Below are 23013 nucleotides of genomic sequence, written 5' to 3'. Positions count from 1 at the left end.
TTCAAAGTTTAAAGAATAAAAAAAAGACATGCTATTCAAAAAATATGATGCAATTTATTGAGCCAAATGCTTTAAAACATACATTCATCATTAGGGATACATATCCAGGCTAAATTTATCATAAGGTACACTAGATACTTTATACTACAATTTCTTTTCATATTTCATATCCTTAGTTATAACCCTTATTCCAAGCCATAATGTATATGTAAGGACACAAATAATATTTGGGCATAGAGGAGCCTTGAACGGCATGTTACCCTGATATAAATATGACACCCTACACAATATATTCAATAAATAGCAAATATTTAATTAATTTATTGATAAATAAACGTTTAAGATAAGTCTATACCTATGTTTATATATATATATATATATATATATATATATATATATATATATATATATATATATATATATATATGCAAAGATTTAAAAAAAAAACAATTACATTAAAAGAAACTGGTCACTTTAGTGATACATAATATGTTTATGATTACTTGGGGGAGGAAGAGGTTATGAAACAATTTTCATTTTTTAAATATTTTGCATTGCTGGTAGCATACATCAAAATCAGAATTTTACCTTGCAGAGGGTGCCCAATGACATACAAAACTGAGCATGTCCTGCGCCATCACAGCCCCCAACAACAGCCTTTGTTATTCCTTACTGAGAAGAGAGTTTGGATGAAACATTTAACCACGCAGTTATCAATATCTAAGGTAGACTGACAAAGCCCTGACAAAGAAATCTGATTAAACAATTGTTTATGTTATGTGACATGATTAGGTTTATTTATGTGTGTGTAGATACTAAAATTACATCTGATAACATATTATTTGTGTTGATAATTATAAGGTAATAGTCATTCTGTCCAAATCTGTTCAATTTCGTATTATGCTAGTTAACTTTTTGAAAGAAGTGAATGGCGATGACCTGTGGGGAGAAACAGTGTGATTTGTTTATTTTTTTAAATTATATTACATTATTTAAAGTTTTCATATAACATAAAAGCTCCAAACAAGTTATTATCTGTTAATTGGTCTTTATTTATCCAATGAGCATGGCTTGTTTGAATGGAAATATTGTCAGATACATTTAGTTCTATCTGCAGGCTGAAGTGTTGGTCTCTGAAGATCTTGTAGTTTGTGCTGCAGTTGTGTTCTTTAATTAAAGTGTGTAAAACAGTGTGCACCATCTTTCCATTCACATTAAGACCTGTCTTTAAATCTTCTTCTTCTTCTAAGCAATTTTTTATAACAAAGTGAAGGTGACAATAGACATAATATAGGCCTTCCGTCACAATGGTCAGATGTCCATTTTGATATTTTATCCCTTTCAAAATGCCGTCTCTATTCCACTTAAGTGTTTTGGAATTTCCACCGACTGCCACTGAGGGGAAAAGAAAGGGTGGGACAAACCATTAAATCATGTCTTTAGTAGTTCGCTATTGCTATCTAAAATGTTGAGAATTTGACCATGGAGTTGCAGTGATCTTTTACATGTGATCATTACAGAAAAAAGATTATGGTATAAATGACAGAGAACAAGTTATTAGAAATTGAACTTCAATGAAAAGTAGATAATCCTAAAGTTCTGTCCATGGGCGCATGCATTGTTTTTTTACAAGCAAAGAGATATGTAAAACGATTACAGCCAGGGCCGGCCCAAGGCAAAATGCCGCCTGGGGCGAATTTTAAAATGCCGCCCCCGCCCCTTATCTACCCTTCCTCTCCCTCTGGCACTCAGCATTTCAAGCCGGCACCGAGACCGAACAGGGAGACTCGCCGCAGAGGAGAGAGAGAGGGGCGCCGAGCGGGTACTGACCACTCGGCGCCCCTTTCTCTCTCTTTCGCTTTAAAAAAAAAAATGGGGCTTGGGGCGGCAAAGTGCCGCCTGGAGCGGTTGCCCCACTCGGCTCCATTGTCAGGCCGGCCGTGATTACAGCCCATCCTTGCATCCATGTTTTGGAATCTGGAATTGGAAGATCAGCTTACCTCACTGTTAGCTCAAATCATCCTGCAGACAGATAGACAGGGAACCAGCATGACAATGTTAATATCGTGCGCTGAGTTTGTGTCTTTGGAAGGTAACTCATGTAGTTTTTTTGTAAGCTCACATTTTTAATCTATTGACTATGTATTAAATATTCCCCCTTTTCAGCTTGAAGCATCGTTCTTGAATATCTTTGGTGCAGTATGAGGTTCTCATTTGGGCTATATTAGCACTGTTATATGTGTTAAGTTTTCTTTTGAGGGAACTAGGGAATTGTGTTATTAAAATATCAGTCAGATGGATTAATGCTTTATCTACAGCATACCATCTAAAAGACTTATAAATGTGTTATGTGCTTAAGATTACAACTGATCCAACAACAGATACATCCAAACACATATCAATGAAATCACAATATGTATTCGGATATATCTCCTGAAGGCTAATGTGTTTTCTAGCTACAATAACTACACTTATCCAGGTGAATGGGTATATGGATACACTTATGAAATATGCACCGATAAACCCACCCACTGGCTTATTAAGTTAAACAATCCCTGTTCTATCTCTTCTAACTTTAAGGTTTGAACTGAAAACTTTCGCTTCTTCCAGAATGCAACAGAATATTTTGGAAACAACAACAGGATATCAAAGAATCCACAATGCGGCTTTGATATAACAATGCAAACTTTTACTAGAACGTTCCAAATATAAAACAATACAAATAACAGTACAATAACAGTTCCTTAGCAGGTCTAAAAATTGGGTAAATAAATGAACCTCAGATGAACAACAACAAATGACATTACACAATGTCTTGATTTATTAAAAAAAAATAAAGCCAAAATGGAGAAGCCATGTGTGAAAAACTAAGTGCACCTTATGATTCAATAGCTTGTAGACCCACCTTTAGCAGCAATAACTTGAATTAATCATTTTCTGTATGACTTTATCAGTCTCTCACATCATTGTAGAGGAATTTTGGCCCACTCTTCATTATAATGTTGCTTCAGTTCATTGAGGTTTGTGAGGCATTTGTTTATGCACAGCTCTCTAAAGATCCTCAATCGGGTTGAGGTCTGGACTTTGACTCGGCCACTGCAACACCTCTTTTTCAGCCATACTGTTGTAGATTTGCTGGTGTGCTTGGGATCATTGTCCTGTTCGATGACCCAATTTTGGCCAAGCTTTAGCTGTCAGACAGATGGCCTCACATTTGACTCTAAAATACTTTGGTATAGAGAGGAGTTCATGGTCGATTCAATGACTGCAAGGTTGCCAGGTCCTGTGGCTGCAAAACAAGCCAACATAATCACCCCTCCACCTCCATGCTTGACAGTAGGTATGAGGTGTTTGTACTGATATGCTGTGTTATCGCCAAACATAGCACTGTTCATTATAGCCAAACATCTCCACCTTGGTCTTGCCTGTCCAAAGGGCATTGTTCCATAAGTCTTGTGATTTATTCAGTTGCAACTTTGCAAACCTAACGCTTGCTACCATGTTCTTTTTTAGAGATAAGAGGCTTCCTCTTGTCAATCCTACCAAACAAACCAGCCTTTTCAGTCATTTTCTTTTTGTACTGTTATGAACTTTAACATTTAACATGCTAACTGAGGCTTGTAGAGTCTGAGATGTAACTAGTCTTTTGCTGGTCTGACCTTGGGGTGAATTTGCTGGGGCGTCCACTCCTGGGAAGATTGGCAACTGTCTTGAATGTTATAACCCTTCCCAGTCTGACAGGCATCAACAATTGCATCTCTAAGATCATTATTAATTAGGTTATAAAGTCTGACCAGGATGTAGCTTCTCTTCATAATGATTTGGATAAACTAGTGGACTGGGCAAATAAGTGGCAGCTGAGATTCAATATAGATAAGTGTAAGGTAATGCACAACCTACTATGCTATTGCTGATGTCTTTCTGCCTTGACATCGTGTTAACATACACTTGAATGCTTTAGAGCTACTAAAATTTTCATAGAGGTGGTCACATTTGCTGATGATCAAGTAGTCAAGGCTATTTGATTAGCAGCACTTAACATCTTAATTCCTAAGCAGTTAGGGTGTACTTAGTTTTTCACACATGACTTCTCCATGTTGGCTTTATTTGTGTTGAATAAATTATGGCACAAAGTAATATGTTAAGTTGTTATATTAATGAATTATTAATAAGTTATGTGTTCTTGTTCATCTGAAGTTGTATTTAAATAACTTTTATACTTCCTAAGGAACAGATGAGTGTTATGTCCTGATATGTAACACAATAGAAATCAAAGAGGATGTATTTTCTTTTTCACACAACTGGTATATTATATCTCTTTGTACACTTCTCCAGGCACATTGTGGTGTGTTAAGTAAATTATATTGTTTTCACTGACATTAAAATTATTTGCTCACCCACTGTATTTGCATATATTGTGGCTGTTTGGTTAACTTGAGTGTTTTGAAAGAGAACACTTTAAGTATGGTTGGAGCAAATTTTATTGGTGCTTATTTTATGACCTAAACAGGGTAAAGTTAGTTGAGAGACACAAAGAGGCATCTTCCATCTGTGCATTTGCTGGTGTGCCGATGGCCAGTGTGGGCATGTTTACCTACTTCATATGTAGAATGGATGTATTTACATATTTACTAAATGCATACTTTAAAGTATATTATGTTTTTAGAACAGCATTCATTGAAACGGTTTGCATTGGTGCTAAATAATGGTTATCGTGGGAAGGACAAGTTGTTAGATAAAATATGCTGTTTAGAAGCAGACCTTTTGGTGTCATTAGTTCTATCAAGCTTATTAAGCTAATTGTATTCATTGCTCTCCAGAATGCCACAGGCACCTACAATATTACAATGTATTAAAAAAACAGCCTTGTCATAAAAATGCTTGGGTGCAACACATATCATTAATAAGCTTATAATTTGTTATTTCTATGATATCTTTTTGGTTACCACTATTTGAAATTGCTACACAAGGCCTATTTTATTTATGATCATTGGCATGTTTGGATTGTGTCATTATACTTACAATGAAGTTGTGCTGTGACAGTTGCCCGATAATACTGATGTATCTTGTTGTCTGAAAAACATCAAAAAAGATAAACTTTGTTGGATAGAAATTGCATGCATCCTGGTGGGAGAAGGATAAAGTAAAGTTTAAAGGGACACTCCAGTCATCATATGCAAATGATAGGTGAATGGCCTCTTTAAATTTTTATGTGGTCTATTTTACAAATGCATGGGGGGATTCTGCAATGCATTTGTTTCTTTCTCCACCCCAGACAAATGCAGTACAGGAGATGTGTGACGGACCGACCTCTCCGCCAAGAGCGACTTCTCCCTTCAGGACAATTATTCCCCGCAATCCGTAGGCAATATCCCCAAGCAAAGTAAAGGGATATCGCTATCCAGTACCCAAATAACCAAGCAAGACTCGTGTTTAGGTACAACAAGAGGAGAACTGATTTATTTTAGACACAGACAGCTGGATATATCCAGCAAAACACACATTAACATAAAAGAAGATATTGGGATACAAACCGCCCCCTTAATCTGCATCCCAGAGGCAACAGGGCAGTAAAGGGATTAACAATACAAAAGGATAAAGACGCCACTAAAATAAGGAATACACATTGTCTTGATTAGATTATCTCCCAGACCTTAGTGTGCTGTGTGTAAACGGTTAGGAAATAATAAAATACATTTTTATTAATAACACACAAATGGATAACATGGCACTCTTTACCAGGGCCCATAGTCTGTAGTAAGGAGGCTGGCACTCAGTCCTCCCCAGGAGCCCATGGCACGGAGGCTTCCGTGACAAGATGCATTTGACCAACTGCAAATCCCTGCACATGATGTACTCACATTGACTCAGATCCAGCTCAGGCTCTGCTGAACACTGCATTCAGGAGTCTGTTTAGACCCCAGTGCGCATGTGTAAAGTCTTCCCATTAATTTAAATTGGAGCACTTGTCTGCCACAAATTTACTGCTTAATCAGCATTATTAATTATTAACTTGGTAACAGTAACAATGGTTGAAAACAGACCTAAGCCCATCAAGTTCAACCCTTCTACCTATCCTCCCGGCTTTTGGTCCAAAAAAACCCAATTTCGCTGTTAATCAGGTTTTACCAATTAGGGAGAAAAATATTCCTTTGTGAATGCAAAAATAAATACAATTCATACTTGGATCAATAAGCTGTAAAATAGACTTGTGCATTTGAATTTGTCCAAACGGGAAATATACTGAATTTTGGTAAATTCTGTGTTTCATACGAAGCCCAGGAAACTAGGCCAGACCCCCCACAAATCGGATAAAGACAAAGCAAAAAGCTCAGAATTTTCGCACGAAATTTGTGGCCTCACATTCACTCACACTCTCTCACACTCTCATTCTTTTCACTTTTATCTTCTCCATTTTCTTCTCATCTCCCTTATATCTGCAATCTGCTATCGTCTATCTTTGTCCGCATCTCATCACATAACCTAGCAGCAATATGGTGGCGCTTGAGGTGGCGTCCACTTTCCCAATTAGAGGACGTGGCGCCATATTTCCCCAATTTCAAGTTAGGGCAAAAAAACTGCACTTACTGTGTCGCTCTCTCCCCCGATTGAAGGATCAGGGAGAGGATGTCACAGTAAGCGTGGCCATCTTGGCTGAAGTTCACAACGGGTTATGTCCACGAAGATAGAAGAACAGGAGTCAACAGATAAAATATAGATACCACTTAACTCTTTCACTCATGCACGGCATAGATCTCGATGTTGAGGCATTCAGCAACACTGAGATCGACAGCAGGGTCCCCATGTGGCCCCTCCCCCAGATGTCAACATATATATTGTATATATTTTATGGCGACAGACACCTTATTTAAAAGAGCTTAGCAGGCGATCATGAAATATGTAAGTTTATCGAGGCAGAGGTTCTACTTTCTAAGGTAAAGACAAATACCGTATTTGCTCGATTATAAGACGAGTTTTTTCCAGAGCAAATGCTCTGAAAAATACCCCTCGTCTTATAATCGGGGTCGTCTTATAATCAGACCTCAAATAGGTCTGACTATGAGACTAAGATCCAGATCCCCCGCAGCGATGCAGGGGATCTGGATCCTCCTGCCCCCCCCCAACTTACCGGTGCATCTGAGTCCCCGGTGCTTAGTCCGGACAGCGTGTAGAGCTCTACCCAATTCGCGTAGACAACTTCCGCTGCAGACCTGGATCCTCCCCCCCAACTTACCGGTGCTTCTGAGCCCCCGGTGCTTAGTCCGGGCAGCGTGTAGAGCTCTAGGCGATTCGCGGACTAAGCACCGGGGGCTCAGATGCAGAGGACCTGGATCCTCCTGTGTTATGCCCCCCCAACTTACCGGTGCTTCTGAGTCCCTGGTGCCTAGTCCGGACAGCGTGTAGAGCTCTACGCGATTCGTGTAGACAACTTCCGCTCAAGCGAAAGTTGTCTACGCGAATCGCGTAGAGCTCTACACGCTGTCCGGGCTAAGCACCGGGGACTCAGAAGCACCGGTAAGTTTGGAGGAGGGAGGGGGAGGGAGTGTTAAACGGGGGGCATAAGGCATTTCTGGAGGCAGAGTGCTCTGTGAAATGCCTTTTAACCCGCTTAATGCCATTCTGCCTCCAGAAATGCCTTTTAACCCTCTATACGCCACTCTGCCTCCTGAAATGCCTTATACCTCCCTATATGCCACTCTGCCCCATAATATGCCTTTTAACCCCCTAAATGCCAGAGTGGCATATAGGGGTATAAGGCAATTCTGGAGGCAGAGTGGCACATATGGGGTCAAAAGGCATATCATGGGGCACAGTTGCATATAGAGGGTTAAAAGGCATATCATGGGGCACAGTGGCATTTAGAGGGTTAAAAGGCATATCATGGGGCACAGTGGCATATAGGATGTATAAGGCATTTCTGGGGCAGAGTGGCAAGCCTGGGGGAGATGTGCATAACTGGGGGGGCAGGTTGTAAAAAAAGGAAATAAAAACAAAATATTTTTCTCAATCATAGCTTTTATTGTTCACATAGTTTACATGAATTAACATTTACTGGTAAAACTTTTTTCCTATAGAGTCGTCTTATATTCATGCTTTTTCTTTTTTTTCCTAAATTAATATTGCGATTTTGGGGGGTCGTCTTATAATCAGGGTCGTATTATAATCGAGCAAATACGGTAAGTCGGTGGGGCCTGATGGGATACACCCCAAGTTATTAAAAGAGCTTGGTGGTGTACTAGCAAAACAAAAAAGGCAGTATGGAGGAGTCTGGCAACTACAGGCCAATTAGTCTTACATCTGTAGTGGGGAAATTAATGGAAACAATGTTAAAGGACAGTATTGTTGAACATCTGAAGTCACATGGGTTTCAAGATCAAAAACAACATGGGTTTACCTCAGGAAGATCATGCCAAATTAATCTTACTGATTTTTTTGATTGGGTGACTAAAATAATTGATCAAGGTGGTGCAGTAGATATTGCGTATCTGGATTTCAGTAAGGCCTTTGACACTGTGCCACATAGAAGACTTATAAATAAACTGCAATCTCTGAGTTTAGATCCCAATGTTGTTGAATGGATTAGGGACTGGCTGAATGACAACAGAGGGTTGTAGTCAATGGTGTATATTCAGAGCAACGTCTTGTAACCAGTGGGATACCTCGAGGATCTGTACTTGGACCCATTCTCTTTGATATTTTTATTAGTGGTATTGCAGATGGTCTTGATGGAAAGGTATTTTGTATTTGCTGACGACACAAACATTTGCAACAGGGTTGATGTTCCTGGAGGGAGAAGCCAAATGGCAAATGATTTAGGTAAACTGGAAAAATGATCAGAGCTGTGGCAACTGGCATTTAATGTGGATAAATGCAGAGTAACGCATCTACAGCATAAAAACCCAAGGGCAGAGTATAGAACATTTCATATTGTCCTAACCTCAACGTGGAAGTAAAGGGATTTAGGGGTAATTATTTCTGAGGATTTAAAGGTAGGTAGACAATGCAGTAGAGCAGCCGGTAATGCTAGCAGAATGCTTGGTTGTATAGCAAGAGGTATTAGCAGTAGAAACAGGGAAGTACTCATGCCATTGTACAGATCACTGGTGAGACCTCACTTGGAGTATTGTGTACAGTACTGGAGTACTGGAGACTGTATTGTTTCCTTTAAATAGGAAATGTTTGCTGAATTTCCACACATCAAAATTTACCTAAAATTACTACCACAAACCTTGACTACGGCTGGTAGTAGAATTAGTGCCTGGAAAGAGTTACAATACAAGCATTTGAAGTGCCCTGGGGTGTTTAGTTTTCAAAAAGATATGGTTTGATGTGGCAAATTGCATTGGCCAGCTTCAAAGATGTCCCAAATAGCATGTTTGAGCAGAGTGACTAGATTTCGAAAAAAAAGTTTTAATATAGCAACATGCTACTTGTAATTATTGACTTTAACTTACAAAAAAGAAAAAATAGGTATTTCTAAACTCAGGACAAATAGTAGTATCTATTTAGCAAGATTTTCATCAGCTTTCATAGATGAGTAAAAAAAACTCAGTCCTTTTTTTCAAATTGTTCACCATATTTTATAGTGAATGATATGATCCAATGACATCTAAAGAAAGACCTTCTTGTCCTGAAAAATAACAATATATAACTTGTGTTGGTTCAGTAAATGAGAAAGAAGAAAAATACAGCTAAACTCGAGCACCACAGAAATGTTAAATTCTCTATTTGTAATCATTAATCTCTTTATTTGTTTATGATTTTATTGATTATTGTCCATTTTATCTACATCACATGGTGATTGGATAATTTTATAAGAATTCAGATGTTTTTGTTTAATATTTTGATTATACAAACTTGTTATTGAGAACAAACGTGGTCATTTACAATTGTTTATTTTGTTGTTCTGCTATTCTGTGTGTTTATGCTTTCTTTTAGAAGTGGATTCTTATTGCACAAAACCATACCTTTAAATATATTAAATATTATATTAAGCAACCCTTCCAAACAAACCATACTTGAATGTTGTCCACTTTTGAATAATCTTTCTCACTCTAGAATGGTTGACTTTAAATTATTTGGAAATGGCCTTATTACCCTTCCCAGATGGATCATTGCTGATGTCTTTCCTCCTTGGCATTGTGTTAACACGCACCTGAAAGCTCCAGATCAGCAAACAGCTTTTATGGAAGCAGTAAAGGTGTACTTAGCGTTTCATACATGGCTTCTCAATTTTGCCTTTTTTTGTTGTTGAATAAATCATGTCATGGAGTAATATGTTATGTGTTGCTGTTCATCTAAGATGTTATTATGTCCTGATATGTAAAACCATAGGATTCAAAGATGGTGTACTTGCTTTTTCACACTATTGTATATGGGCAACCAGGACTGTAAAGAGCTGCATAGGTAAACAAAATTGTCCAGTGAGCGTTTAGTGAACTCAGAGAAGATATCACAGTGGAAGCAGACATATCAAACCTCTTCTCTTAACAGAAATGGTAGACCATTTTGGAATGAGCTGAAGCATAGATGGAACCTCTTTTGCTGGGTTTGAACACTTTTATTATTCACCTATACCTGGTGCTCTTAACTAAAGCCCATACAGGCTATATTTACTGTGTACCATAGAAGTTCCTGCGGGAACAGGGCCCTCCATTCCTCTTGTATCTGTATGCCAATTGCAGTATTGTACTTGACGTTATCTGTAAAATGTTCATCTTGTACACTGCTTCCCAGTGCAATGGAGTTTCCTGACCAGGCAGCTGAGTAAAGAATAGGTCCTTCCAAAGGAATCCTTCCAATAACCAGGCAAGGCTTAGTTAAGAAAATAACTAACTGGCTAAACACAGACTTTTTGTCTGTTTGATTGGCATAGAAAAAAACAATCAATCACAATGAGTGCATGTCTAGGGTAACAATGGGCAAAGACATATTGTATTTACCTCTGGCACCACCCTAGGTCTGACCCAGAGCAACATTTAGCCTCCTGTTGGAATATGATATCATATCTCCGCTCTTTGTGTCTTAAAGACGCATAGCATTTTTGAAGGGAGTATATGGAGGCCTGTGCCAGTTGGGGAGATCAGAGATCTAATATGTAACTGGCCCATTAAGCGTTGGCACAACGGGGGCATGATCACTCAAGAGGGTTCTACGCCCAGGCCTATTTAGCCTATACCAGAATATGTTGTAGTAGAGGGTTGTTAGAGTGACCACCTGTTCCTACTTCAAAGCCATGGTGCAGATGTTCAACCTCCACATTCAGCTTCACCTCTGCCCCAAAACACAAGTCAGGACAGAAACTTGCAATAAAATGCAGCAAAAGAGGCACGCACTGAAACAAAATACCACCTAAACCGAAGACACACCAGTACAATATTTTTCTGGGTACACTATACACAGTTGTGCCCAAAAGTTTGCATACCCTTGCAGAAATTGTAAAATGTTGGCATTGATTTTGAAAATATGACATGCAAAAAAAACAGTCTTTTATTTAAGGCTAGTGATCATATGAAGCTATTTATCACATAGTTGTTTGGCTCCTTTTTAAATCATAATGATAACAGATATCACCCATTTACATTAAACCTTTGGCCTTGTTACAGACACAAAGGTTAATTTCCCACACCTGTGGCTTTTTAAATTGCAATTAGTGTCTGTGTATAAATAGTAAATGAGTTTGTAAGCTCTCACGTGCATGCACTGATCCATGGGGAGCATAAAAGAACTGTCAAAAGACCAGCGTAACAAGGTAATGGAACTTTATAGAGCTGGAAAAGGATTGGGGATCGCTTGATACCAAGCCAAGGTCAGGCATACCAAGAAATATTACAGCCACAACTGCCAGAAGAATTATTCAGGATACAAAGAAAAAACCCACAGAAGAAATACAGGCTCTGTAAAAAAAAGATTTAACAAATATGAGCTGCATGGTTGAGTTGCCAGAAAGAAGCCTTTACTGCACCAATGCCACAAAAAAGCCTGGTTACAATATGCCAGGCAATACCTTGACACGCCTCACAGCTTGTGACACACTGTAATTTGGAGTGACAAGACCAAAATAGAGCTTTATGATCACAACCATAAGAGCTATGTTTGGAGAGGGGTCAACAAGGCCTATAGCGAAAAGAATACCATCACCACTGTGAAGCATAGTGGTGTCTCACTGATGTTTTGGGGATGTGTGAACTCTAAAGGCACAGGGATTCTTGTGAAAATTGATGGCAAGATGAATGCAGCATGTTATCAGAAAATACTGGCAAACAATTTGTATTCTTCCGCACATGGGACGCTCTTAGACTAAAAACCTAACAAAAATAGCAGCACTATATATCAAATAAATGAATACATATTAAAAGGGACTGCTACTATGTCATCGGGCCACCACAAGAGGGCACTCTAATTTCCCTGTTTCAAGGTTCCCTGAAAGAGCTGGACAAATAAAATTTAAAAAGTGTGAAAAAGGCTTCTTTGACCAAAGACCTCCTAATTAAAAAAAAATATATCAAAAATACCTTCTCTACCTACCAACCCAAAAGTATTTTTTTAATGAAAACAATGGTATATGCAAGAGAGCATTTTGGCACTTTAATATTCTTCATAAAATAATATAAAGTGATTACTTAGTTGTATATTCTAGTAGCACTGTCGTAAATTAACAGAAGTTTGTATAAAGAGAGCCCCAAGCATGCCTAGACAAGAACACTTAAAGAGAAGGTCTCATGGAGAAACAAAAATTTTTTGTTTGTGTGTGCTATATGCAGTGATGTAGTTTAGCATCAGTGGCGACTCTAGAATCAATATGGGGGGGCACATTAGATACCACAGTCAAAAATAATATAGTTCCTACTGTAAGTTAAGTGCCAGTAAACAGATGACCAAACACACACACCAGGACAGGCTCTGCCACACCGACACACACTAGGACAGGCTCTGCCACACCGACACCCAAACACTCACACCAGGACAAGTTCTGCCACACTGACACCCAAACACACACACACCAGGACAGGCTTGTTTTACCAACTTGTAATTCTGGCCAAGGTGATTGGATTTGTAGTCCACGAAACCTAATCTGCCCACATTTTAAATTATAAGAAAACTACGCTGATTTAATATAAATCTATGTGTGTACCTCATTTTGTATGGTGAAGGAGAGGGTGAGGTGTGGTGGGTTCGGTGTGGTGCCTGAACTTTGCATCAGACTTTTCCCCCTGCATACTAGCATCCATTTTTTTCACATAGTTTACCATGGTAGCTAGCAGTGATATTAGGCTGCCTGCTTAATTGTCTAATTGTTCCCTAAAGGCAGGGGCCAGATATTCATTCATTCAAGTCTTCATGCTCGTCCCAGTCACATAATACTCAGAACTTCACTAATCTGCGGGTTGTTTGCAAGCACCTGCTAGTGTAGCAGGATGTGTCTTAAAATGTACAATTTACAAAATAAACCTCCTCTACATTAGAAAAAAATCAAAACAGGGCCCTCTGTTAACCAATTGGATCAGCGATCTCTTCTTCCTCTGTTGTATGTGGAGTGGGGCAGATGTTACTTAAATAACCATTAGAGAGGTAAATGTGCCTTCATCTCATTCTGTTCCATGAGTTGGCCTGTCCAGGCCACTGGCAATCAAAGGGTTAAGCCCAGGTTATGTATTGTATTGTAGTCTTTGATCCAGGGGCATACAGGATATTCTTTGATCATCAGTCCTTTACAAAGTGTTAACACCAACACCGCACAAAATGCCACCATGTATGGCATTCGGACTTTTCTAAAATGCGAATATGTGTAAAGGAGTCACTAGACTAGAGCCATTTAAAATAAATAAACCATTTTAATAGCCCTTCTCTGAACTTTCTCCAACATATCTATATCCTTCTGGAGATACGGTCTCCAGTCCTGTACACAATACTCCAAGTGAGGTCTCACCAGTGATCTGTACTAGAGGACTGCACTGGGAGGTGGGTCCCGCGGGACCCGCCAAAAAACTTGCGGGCGCGGGCGGTCTTGCTGGGGCTGCGGGCGGGAGCGGGCGGTCAGGCACTGTACCTGCGGGTCCCGGTAATCCCGCGCAGTCCCGCAAGGCTGCCTTCTTGCTGCTCCCTCACAGTTTTTCCTAGCTTGCTCCGCCCAGGAACAAAACGGAGTCACGTGATGTGACGTCACTTCCTGTGACTCCGCCTTGTTCCTGGGCGGAGCAAGAGAAGAGACGCCGTAAGGGAACAACTCGAGGGCAGCCGTGCGGGACTGTGCGGGAAATCAGGTAAGGAGGCGGGCATGATTGGCCACGAATGTGGCGGGAGCGGGCGGGATTGGCCACAAATGTGGCGGAAGCGGGCACGGAACACCCACATTAAAATCCGCGGGAGCGGGCGGGAGTGGGATTAAAAAAATAGTCCCGCGCAGGGCTCTAATCTGTACAACGGCATGAGCACTTCCCTCTTTCTACTGCTAATACCTCTCGCTATACAACCAAGCATTCTGCTAGCATTACCTGCTGCTCTACTGCATTGTCTGCCTACCTTTAAATCCTCAGAAATAATTACCCCTAAATCCCTTTCCTCACAAGTTGAGGTTAGGACAGTATCAAATATTCTATACTCTGCCCTTGGGTTTTTATGCCCTAGATGCATTACTTTGCATTTATCCACATTAAATGTCAATTGCCACCACATATAAATATACCGTATTTGCTCGATTATAAGACGAGGTTTTTTTCAGAGCAAATGCTCTGAAAAATACCCCTCGTCTTATAATCGGGGTCGTCTTATAATCAGACCTCAAAGTCTGACTATGAGACGCCTAAGATCCAGATCCCCCGCAGCTGCAGGGGATCTGGATCCTCCTGTCTCAACCCCCCCCCGCCCCACTTACCGTTACTTCAGAGTCCCCGGTGTGCAGCTGGGGCAGCGTGTAGCAGCGGAGGTTGTCTGCGTGCATCGCGTAGACCTTCCCCGGCTGTCAAAGATCAGAGTTCCCCGCACCGGCGCGGCGCAGGGAACTCTGATCTCTGACAGCCGGGGAATGTCTGCGCGATGCACACAGACAACCCCCGCTGCTAGCCACGCCTCCTTCCGGCTGCAGCGTGAGTCTACACGCTGCCCCAGCTACATGACAGGAGACTCAGAAGTACCGGTAAGTGGGGGGGGAGTGTTAAATGGGGGGCATAAGGCATTTCTGGACGCAGGTTGCTCTGTGAAATGCCTTTTAACCCCCTTAATGCCACTCTGCCTCCAGAAATGCCCTTTTAACCCTCTATACGCCACTCTGCCTCCTGAAATGCCTTAAACCTCCCTATATGTCACTCTTCCCCATAATATGCCTTTTAACCCTCTAAGTGCCAGAGTGGCATATAGGGTTAAAAGGCATATCATGGGGCACAGTGGCATATAGGGTTAAAAGGCATATCATGGGGCACAGTGGTATTTAGAGGGTTAAAAGGCATATCATGGGGCACAGTGGCATATAGGGGGAATAAGGCATTTCTGGGGCAGATGTGCATAACTGGGGGCAGGTTGGAAAATAGAAGGAAATAAAACCAAAAAAATTTTCTCAATCATAGCTTTTATTAAAAAAATAGTTTAAATGAATTAACATTTACTGGTAAAACTTTTTTCCTATAGGGTCGTCTTATATTCAGGCTTTTTCTTTTTTTCCTAAATTAATATTAAGATTTGGGGGGTCGTCTTATAATCAGGGTCGTCTTATAATCGAGCAAATACGGTATATATAAATATTAGACCCTGCTGCCGATAGCAGGTATAGATCAACACATTAACACACAAAGCCAGCTTTGCATGTATAGATCAATTGAAATTCACTTGTGATCTCAGCACTGAAGATATATATCAAATAAACAGAATCAGACACACAAATCCTGTATTTTCAGGTATACAATAATAATATATGAAATGTAGCATTGCAGGTATAGATCAAATCAATACATGGAAACAGCATTGCAGGTATTAATCAACTGAACAAGACATACAAACCCTGTATTTGCAGGTATACATAAATAATGTATGGAAACATAGCATAGCAGATATGGATCTACAGAAGAACACACAAACTAAGCTTTGCAGGTACAGATCAATTGGAATTCACATAAAAACACAGCATTAAAGGTATATTTAAAACCCCCTAAATTACAGGGATAGATCACAGGTTGCACACCCCAACCACACTGTCCACATAGAACCTGGCCAGCACCCAGATAACACACATAAGATTTGCCATCTTTGTCCCATATACACCCTGCCTGTGCCATCTTGGTCCCCAAGGCTCAAATATCCTGCTAGTGCCATCTTTGCCCTTCCACAATTATACATCTATTATACACACAAACACATTAACTCATGCTCTCCCTCATTCAGACAAATCATCCACATATTAACTCATGCTCTCCCTCATTCAGACAATTCATCCATTTTAAGAAACTATACCCCTTGGAGCTTCAAATGAGGGGCTACATGTATTTCTAGGACAAAAGTTGAGTGCACAAATAATTATGGAATATGTCGCTTTGGCTTGAAAATATGTTTTTTCTAACAATAGCGACATGTTCATTTGTGTCTTGCGCACTCCAGGTTTGTACTAGAAACACATGCAGCCCCTCATTTGATGCGCCAAGGGATGTCGTTTTTGCAAATGTGTACTTGTTGTGCCATAATTTAACTTCCTACGTGAGCAGTAATGCCACGTCAAGGCTTCAACCCTAATTACTGATCATTCACACGCCTTTCATATCTCCATTCACTCGCAGAAGCACACACTATACTTTAAATACATTCACTCACAGAAGCACACACCATTCTTTCCCCTTACAATCCCAAAGAAATGATGGTAAAGGGAGAAAAAAAAATCACTTTTACAGCAAAAATACGTTTTGCAGTAAAAATGCAAGGCGCTCCAGGGATGATATGGTTACTCACGTACCGCACAGGCTAAATGGCTGATTTTAATAATATTTGCAGTTCATCAGGATTTCAAAAATTGCCTCCCTCTACCGTTGGCTAAATTTAACCCCATGATCAAAGGGATCATAGGATTAAAAATTAGTATCGGCCATTTTTAATAAGGGAATGTGACTTTTTATAGCTATATGATCGCTGTGGTAACATTGGCTACCACAGTGATCATTTAGCTAGAATACTTAAACTTTTTTTTTTTTTAAAGTTAAACTACTTTATGTTTAAATAATTTAGTTTGGGGGTCTCTAGGCAATTTTGATCTTTTTTTATCTGCCTTTAGAGACCCCCAAATCATTTTTTTTTTTAACTTAATATTTTTTATTCTTTTTTTACAATCTATATACCGTTGGAAAGGTGAGGCGATTACCTTTCCAACGGTATATGTTGGGGTTATGTAGCTGCTTAGATGCCTGAGATACAGGCATCTAAGCAGCATGCCCCCATACCTCTTTAACTGACAATTGTCAGTTGTTAATAAAGTTGCGCGGTCATTGTGCGAGACATCACCGGGCAGATCGGGTGGCCCCGGCGATGCCCTTCAGTGTGAGGGGCAGATCGCCGGGGTAGGTGGTGATGGAGGTCCACATACCTCCATCAAGGTAAGATAGTGCTAGTGATGGCATGGTGCCGTTGTTAGCACCTGACTGGGACTGCTAGCGACGGCACCATGCCGTCGTTAGCAGTCAAGGGGTTAAAGTCCCATTGCGGGATTGTCCTGGGTGGTTACAAATTCGGCGGGGGGACGCCACTGAATCTAACTAATCCTTGTTTTATTTTCCTTTTCTCATTTATATATCTAAAAAATGTTTTATCTCCATTTTTTACTGACAGGGCAATTCGCTCTTCTGCATGTGATTTGACAGCTCTTATAACTTTCTTTGCTTCTTTCTGCCTAATTTTATAGATCGGTCTATCTTCCTCACTTTGGGTATTTTTGTATCTACTAAAGGCTAACTTCTTGTCTTTTAGGATTTTGGCCACTTCTGCAGAGTACCACAGCGGTACCAAAGATGTGATGAGGGGGGTGATAGAAACATTTGAATACTTAGAGGGAATCAACATGATAAAGGAAGAGAGTTTATTTAAAAGAAGAGTACTACCGCAACAAGAGGTCACAGTCTTAAGCTAGAGGTAGTGGATACATAGAATAGCCTTCCAGCAGAAGTAGTAGAGATTAATACAGTGAAGAAATAAGCAAACCTGGGATAAACATAAGGCTAAACTAGATATAATATAAGACCAGGGACTAAGGAAAGTATTTATAAGAGGTTGGGCAGACTAGATGTGCTGAATGGTTCTTATCTGCTGTCACTTTGGATGTTTCTATTTGTACTCTTCCTGCTGTCATATTTACCTAGTGAAATAGGTAAATTCAAAGAAAAGATTTGCAGGCCACATTATGGCTGTTAAAATATAGATACTAAGCATTCAGTATGGTATGACCACATCCTGAGATCAATCTATGCTCTGTTCCTTTATGGTTTCTCTTAGTTTGAGGCTTCATATTGTTTGCAAAGTCAGAGGAAAGACACATAACCTATCCCAAAATTGTTTCTCATGCTGTTGCATCTTCTTAGTACAGTATACAAAATGTTAGTGTTAGTTTAACTGCATATTAGTCAGGAACTGCATATTAGGAAGGAACAGTGGTGAACAAGCAATAGAGTCATGGGAGACCAAGGCTGATTGATGCATGTGGAGGGTGAAGGCTGGCCCATTTGGTCAAATCCAACAGATGAGCTCCTGTAGCTCAATTGCTAAACAGTTAAAGCTTGTTCTGATAGAAAGGTTCAGCATCACAGTTTGTTGCGGATAGGGCTTGTCATACAATGGGCATGTGAGCATAAGAACTAGACTGCGGAGCAATGGAAGAAGGTGACCTGGTCTGATGAATCATGTTTTCTTTTACATCACGTGGATGGCCAGGCGCGTGTGCATCACTTACCTGGAGCACACAGGGCACCAGGATGCATCCATGCCTCAACGGGTCAGGGCTATTTTGGCAGCAAAAGGGGGACCTACACAATATTAGGCAGGCGACCAAAATGTTATTGCTGATCGGTGTCTATTATAGATATATATATATATATATATATATATATATATATATATATAGATTGCCATTGCAGCCGATGTGGCTGTGTCTTACGGCCGCTTTAAGAGTCACAGCCACATCGGCTGCAATGGTTAATCATTAAGCAGCCATAAGACACGCTGGCCGCTTTAAAATCATTAAGCGGCCAGCGTGCCTGCACAGTGCTTCCCAGTGTCCTGTGTGACTCCGCCCCCTTGAGCGGCACGTCACATCGTCAATGTGATGGGATGCTCAAGGGGGCGGAGTCACGGAACAGCTCCTCGTGACAGCTAGAAGAGCACGTTGGAGCACAGCAGCAGTGAAGGATGCGGCAAAAACTTAAGTATTAAAAAAATTAAAAAAATACACTTTTGCTGCTGCAGCTAATGAAAAAAGTAAGGATACTTAACTTAGGTACTAACCATATCATTTCTGCCAATTAAAAAAACAATAAAAAAAATGGGGTAATAGGCGGAAGGGGAGCCATATTCAAAGGGGGGGGGCTGCATTGGGACAACAATTAAATGCAAAATGGGGTGGCTAGGGGGTATAAGTACACAAAAGGGTGGTTGGGGCACCACATAAATCAATACTCAAAGGTGGGGGGTGGGGGGCTGGGTTCAAATTACATGGGTCAGTCATTAACAATGCAAAGGGGGGCATCAATACACAAGGGAGGGGGCTGGCTGGGGACATCACATAAATCAATACACAAGGATGTTGGGGCATAATGTACAAAGGGGGCTGGCTGTGGGCACAAATCCACATAGGGCAATACACAAGGGGCATAATGTACAAAGGGGTCTGGCTGGGGGCACAAATCCACATGGGTCAATACACAAGGGTGTGGGAGGAAATACATTAAAACCAAAGGGGGGGCTGGCTGGGCATCAATACACAAGGGGGAAAAACAAACAAACAACAACAGCCTGTCCTGTGTGTGTGTGTTTGGATATCGGTGTGGCAGAGCCTGTCCTGGTGTCTGTGTGTTTGGCTGTCTGTGTGGCAGAGCCTGTCCTGGTGTGTGTGTGTGTGTGTGTGTGTGTGTGTGTGTGTGTGTGTGTGTGTGTGTTTGGGTGTCGGTGTGGCAGAGCCTGTCCTGGTGTGTGTTTGGATGTTGATGTGGCAGAGCCTGTCCTGGTGTCTGTGTGTTTGGCTGTCTGTGTGGCAGGGCCTGTCATGGTGTGTGTGTGTTTGGGTGTCAGTGTGGCAGAGCCTGTCCTGGTGTGTGTGTCTGGGTGTCGGTGTGGCAGAGCCTGTCCTGGTGTGTGTGTTTGGGTGTCGGTGTTGCAGAGCTTGTACTGGTGTGTGTGTGTTTGGGTGTCGGTGTTGCAGAGCTTGTACTGGTGTCAGGGCAGGCTGTTTGGGGACAAAATTGGCTCACCCTGGGCTGTTTGGGGATAAAGTTGGCTCACTCTGAACTGTAATTTTTTAATGTTATCTTGGTGCTGGTGGGGTTCTATGGGGGCAGTGTGGACACCAGGGCTGGCTTTGGAGGTGTGCATCCTGTGATCTATGCCTGTAATTTAGGGGGTTTTATCTATACCTTTAATGCTTAGTTGTTATGTGATTTCCAGTTGATCTGTACCTGCAAAGCTGGGTTTGTGTGTTATTCTGCTATGCTATGTTTGCATACATACATTTATGTATACCTGCAAATACAGAGTTTGTATTTCTTATTCAGTTGATCTATACATGCACGTGCTGTTTACATGTGTTTTTATTTGATCTATACCTGAACTACCGGGAGTAAGTAAAACAGAGGTGTGGCTTAGTGAATGAGGGACAAAAGGACTCTGGGGATAATTACAGGCAGTGGCCCAAGGAAATGCCTGGGGTCCAATTTTTCCATATTTAAATTTTATTTTGTTACAAATATTAGCTGTTTTTTAATGTATTAAACATATTTTTTTACTCCCAGTCCCATCATATTACATCAATATGCGTTAGAAAATCAGGAAAAGATGGGCATGTATAGTGGGCTGATTCGGTGGCGCAACGGGCCACTTGACTAGACTTGCCCCCCAGGCCTTAGGCTGCCAGCCCTCCCCTGTATATATATATATATATATATCCTAAATGTTTTGTGATTGAGAGGAAATAATTACAAATATGTAATATAAGAGGACAGTGAAAATTTTGTATATTGCATCTTGTCACTTACAGTGGGCTGGGCACATATAGCAGGCCAGACATTTCATAAACTCACTTGTGGCAAAGGTGGCATCCAATAACAGTGTCATGTTTCTACCCATGCTATTGCCAATGTTTGTCTATGGAGGTGGCAGAATCAACTTACCTCAATAATAAGATGTTATGGAAAGCATGATTATTTACAAGGCCAAAGATGTGGATGTATCCAGGAGTTCAGTTCTTCAAGAATAATAATGTAATTTTGGTAGCTCTCAGGCGGGGCTTCTACATGTCCCTGGCATTTGCCTTGCAATGTATCCTACCTTCATGTATACAATCATTTTTACAGTCTGAAGGCCTCCTGTGCCCTCTTCATTTGATGACAGCCTCTTCAGTCTGTTGTGATACTCCTCCTCCTTTGGCTAGGTATACCTTTGCCATTTTCAGCCATCAAAATCATGGCCTCCAGTTATAGGCTATATGGACATGTGGCTATATGGACATGTGTCTGGCTCTTGATGTGTTTATCCCATTCCAGTTCCATCATTTCATGGTCTTGTTAGCACCTCCTCTCCAACTATTTGTGTGCCTGGTTCTGTGCTCCTTCCACTGCTTATCTTTCAGCAGCCTAAGAAAGGAAATCTGCTCCTTATCCTACTCTGCCCATATCTTCCCATGGCTAGGTGCATTTCTTTTCCTGCAATCTTTCTAAACTATCCATAGATCACACTCAGACCCAGTCACCTCAACACATTCAGCCCCAATTAACACCTCACGTAATCCCTCACATTTGCCAATAACACTAGAAGGTTTAAAACAGTGTAACTTGTTTTTTAATTACAATTTGCCATTGATATTAATGATAGTGTAGACAGTGTTTGTCAGCGTCTTTATAGCGCATATATTGTGCAATATCTTGCTATACAGACGACAAAGTGTAGTTCAATAAACTGTCCAAACACAGACAGGGTCTAATGGCTGTGCTTATGTTTATATGGGTTATACAGGTTAATTTCCTGGGATTGGCTGTTGAGAACTATTAGTGTGGCAAACGTGTATGCTAATGTCACTATTTTTCAATTGGATTCAAAGTGAATTTGAACAGTGAAACAGCTCACATTGGGCTGTCATTATGATTTATGTGTGCTAATATGTACGTGCATCTGAGCTGTTACTATTTTTTGTATTTCTCTCCTGTGTGATTTAACATGCTCCCTTCGTTTTCTGAATGTGGCTACAATGTAGACAGGTCAATGCATTATGTCCATTATATTAAATATAGATGATAAAAAGCAAAAAACAAATACAGCACATATAAAGCATTGTTAGGGTATGAATGAAGAATAATCTTGAGAAAGGTGTATAGTGTTATTAATAGTATTATTATTGTATGTACATATTAGTCATTTCAGTAGCACCTCAACATTTTAATTTGTATTCTTTTAGTATGTGTTTCCCTTTAACTTGGAGCAGACTTTGGGGTTAAGCACCCCACCTACCACACAGTTGCCTGTTTAAATTGCAGAGGATCCCTGCATTGTTGGAGGTAATGTCTTTGCTAAAATTCACTCGTAACTACTTCATCAACCAGATAATCTTAAAGTTATGAATCAACAGATCTGGTACCCTTGGTTAAACTTGACTGTGCATAGGTCATTACTGACATCCTTCAACTCATATATATAGCCCAGCAGAGTAACATACAAAAATACGAAAGTAGTTACCAGCACTCTTCTTTTTAACTAATGCAATGATACTCCATTAGGGTCAACGTTTCAGTCTTTAATGACTTTCATCAGTACAGGCTGCAAGAAATTGGTTGGTATGCAGTAGTA

At 40.5% G+C, this 23013-nt stretch overlaps 1 protein-coding gene across 1 annotated transcript in view; it reads right to left on the bottom strand.

Annotated features, from left to right (window-relative positions):
* Positions 1–940: 940 nt before the first annotated feature.
* TNFSF8 (TNF superfamily member 8) overlaps positions 941–23013 on the bottom strand; it is a 58082-nt gene continuing 36009 nt past the window's right edge. The window contains exons 4-5 of the mRNA XM_053474022.1: positions 5023–5073; positions 941–1395 (exon numbers count right to left, since the gene is read on the bottom strand). Of these exons, the coding sequence (XP_053329997.1) occupies positions 989–1395; positions 5023–5073 (458 nt within the window). The 3' untranslated portion in view covers positions 941–988. The remainder of the gene's footprint in view (positions 1396–5022; positions 5074–23013) is intronic.

This window comes from Spea bombifrons, chromosome 8, assembly GCF_027358695.1.
Source record: "Spea bombifrons isolate aSpeBom1 chromosome 8, aSpeBom1.2.pri, whole genome shotgun sequence".
NCBI lineage: Eukaryota > Metazoa > Chordata > Amphibia > Anura > Pelobatidae > Spea > Spea bombifrons.
The sequence above is the reverse complement of the archived record's forward strand: the minus strand, read 5'-3'. Positions and strand labels throughout refer to the sequence as shown.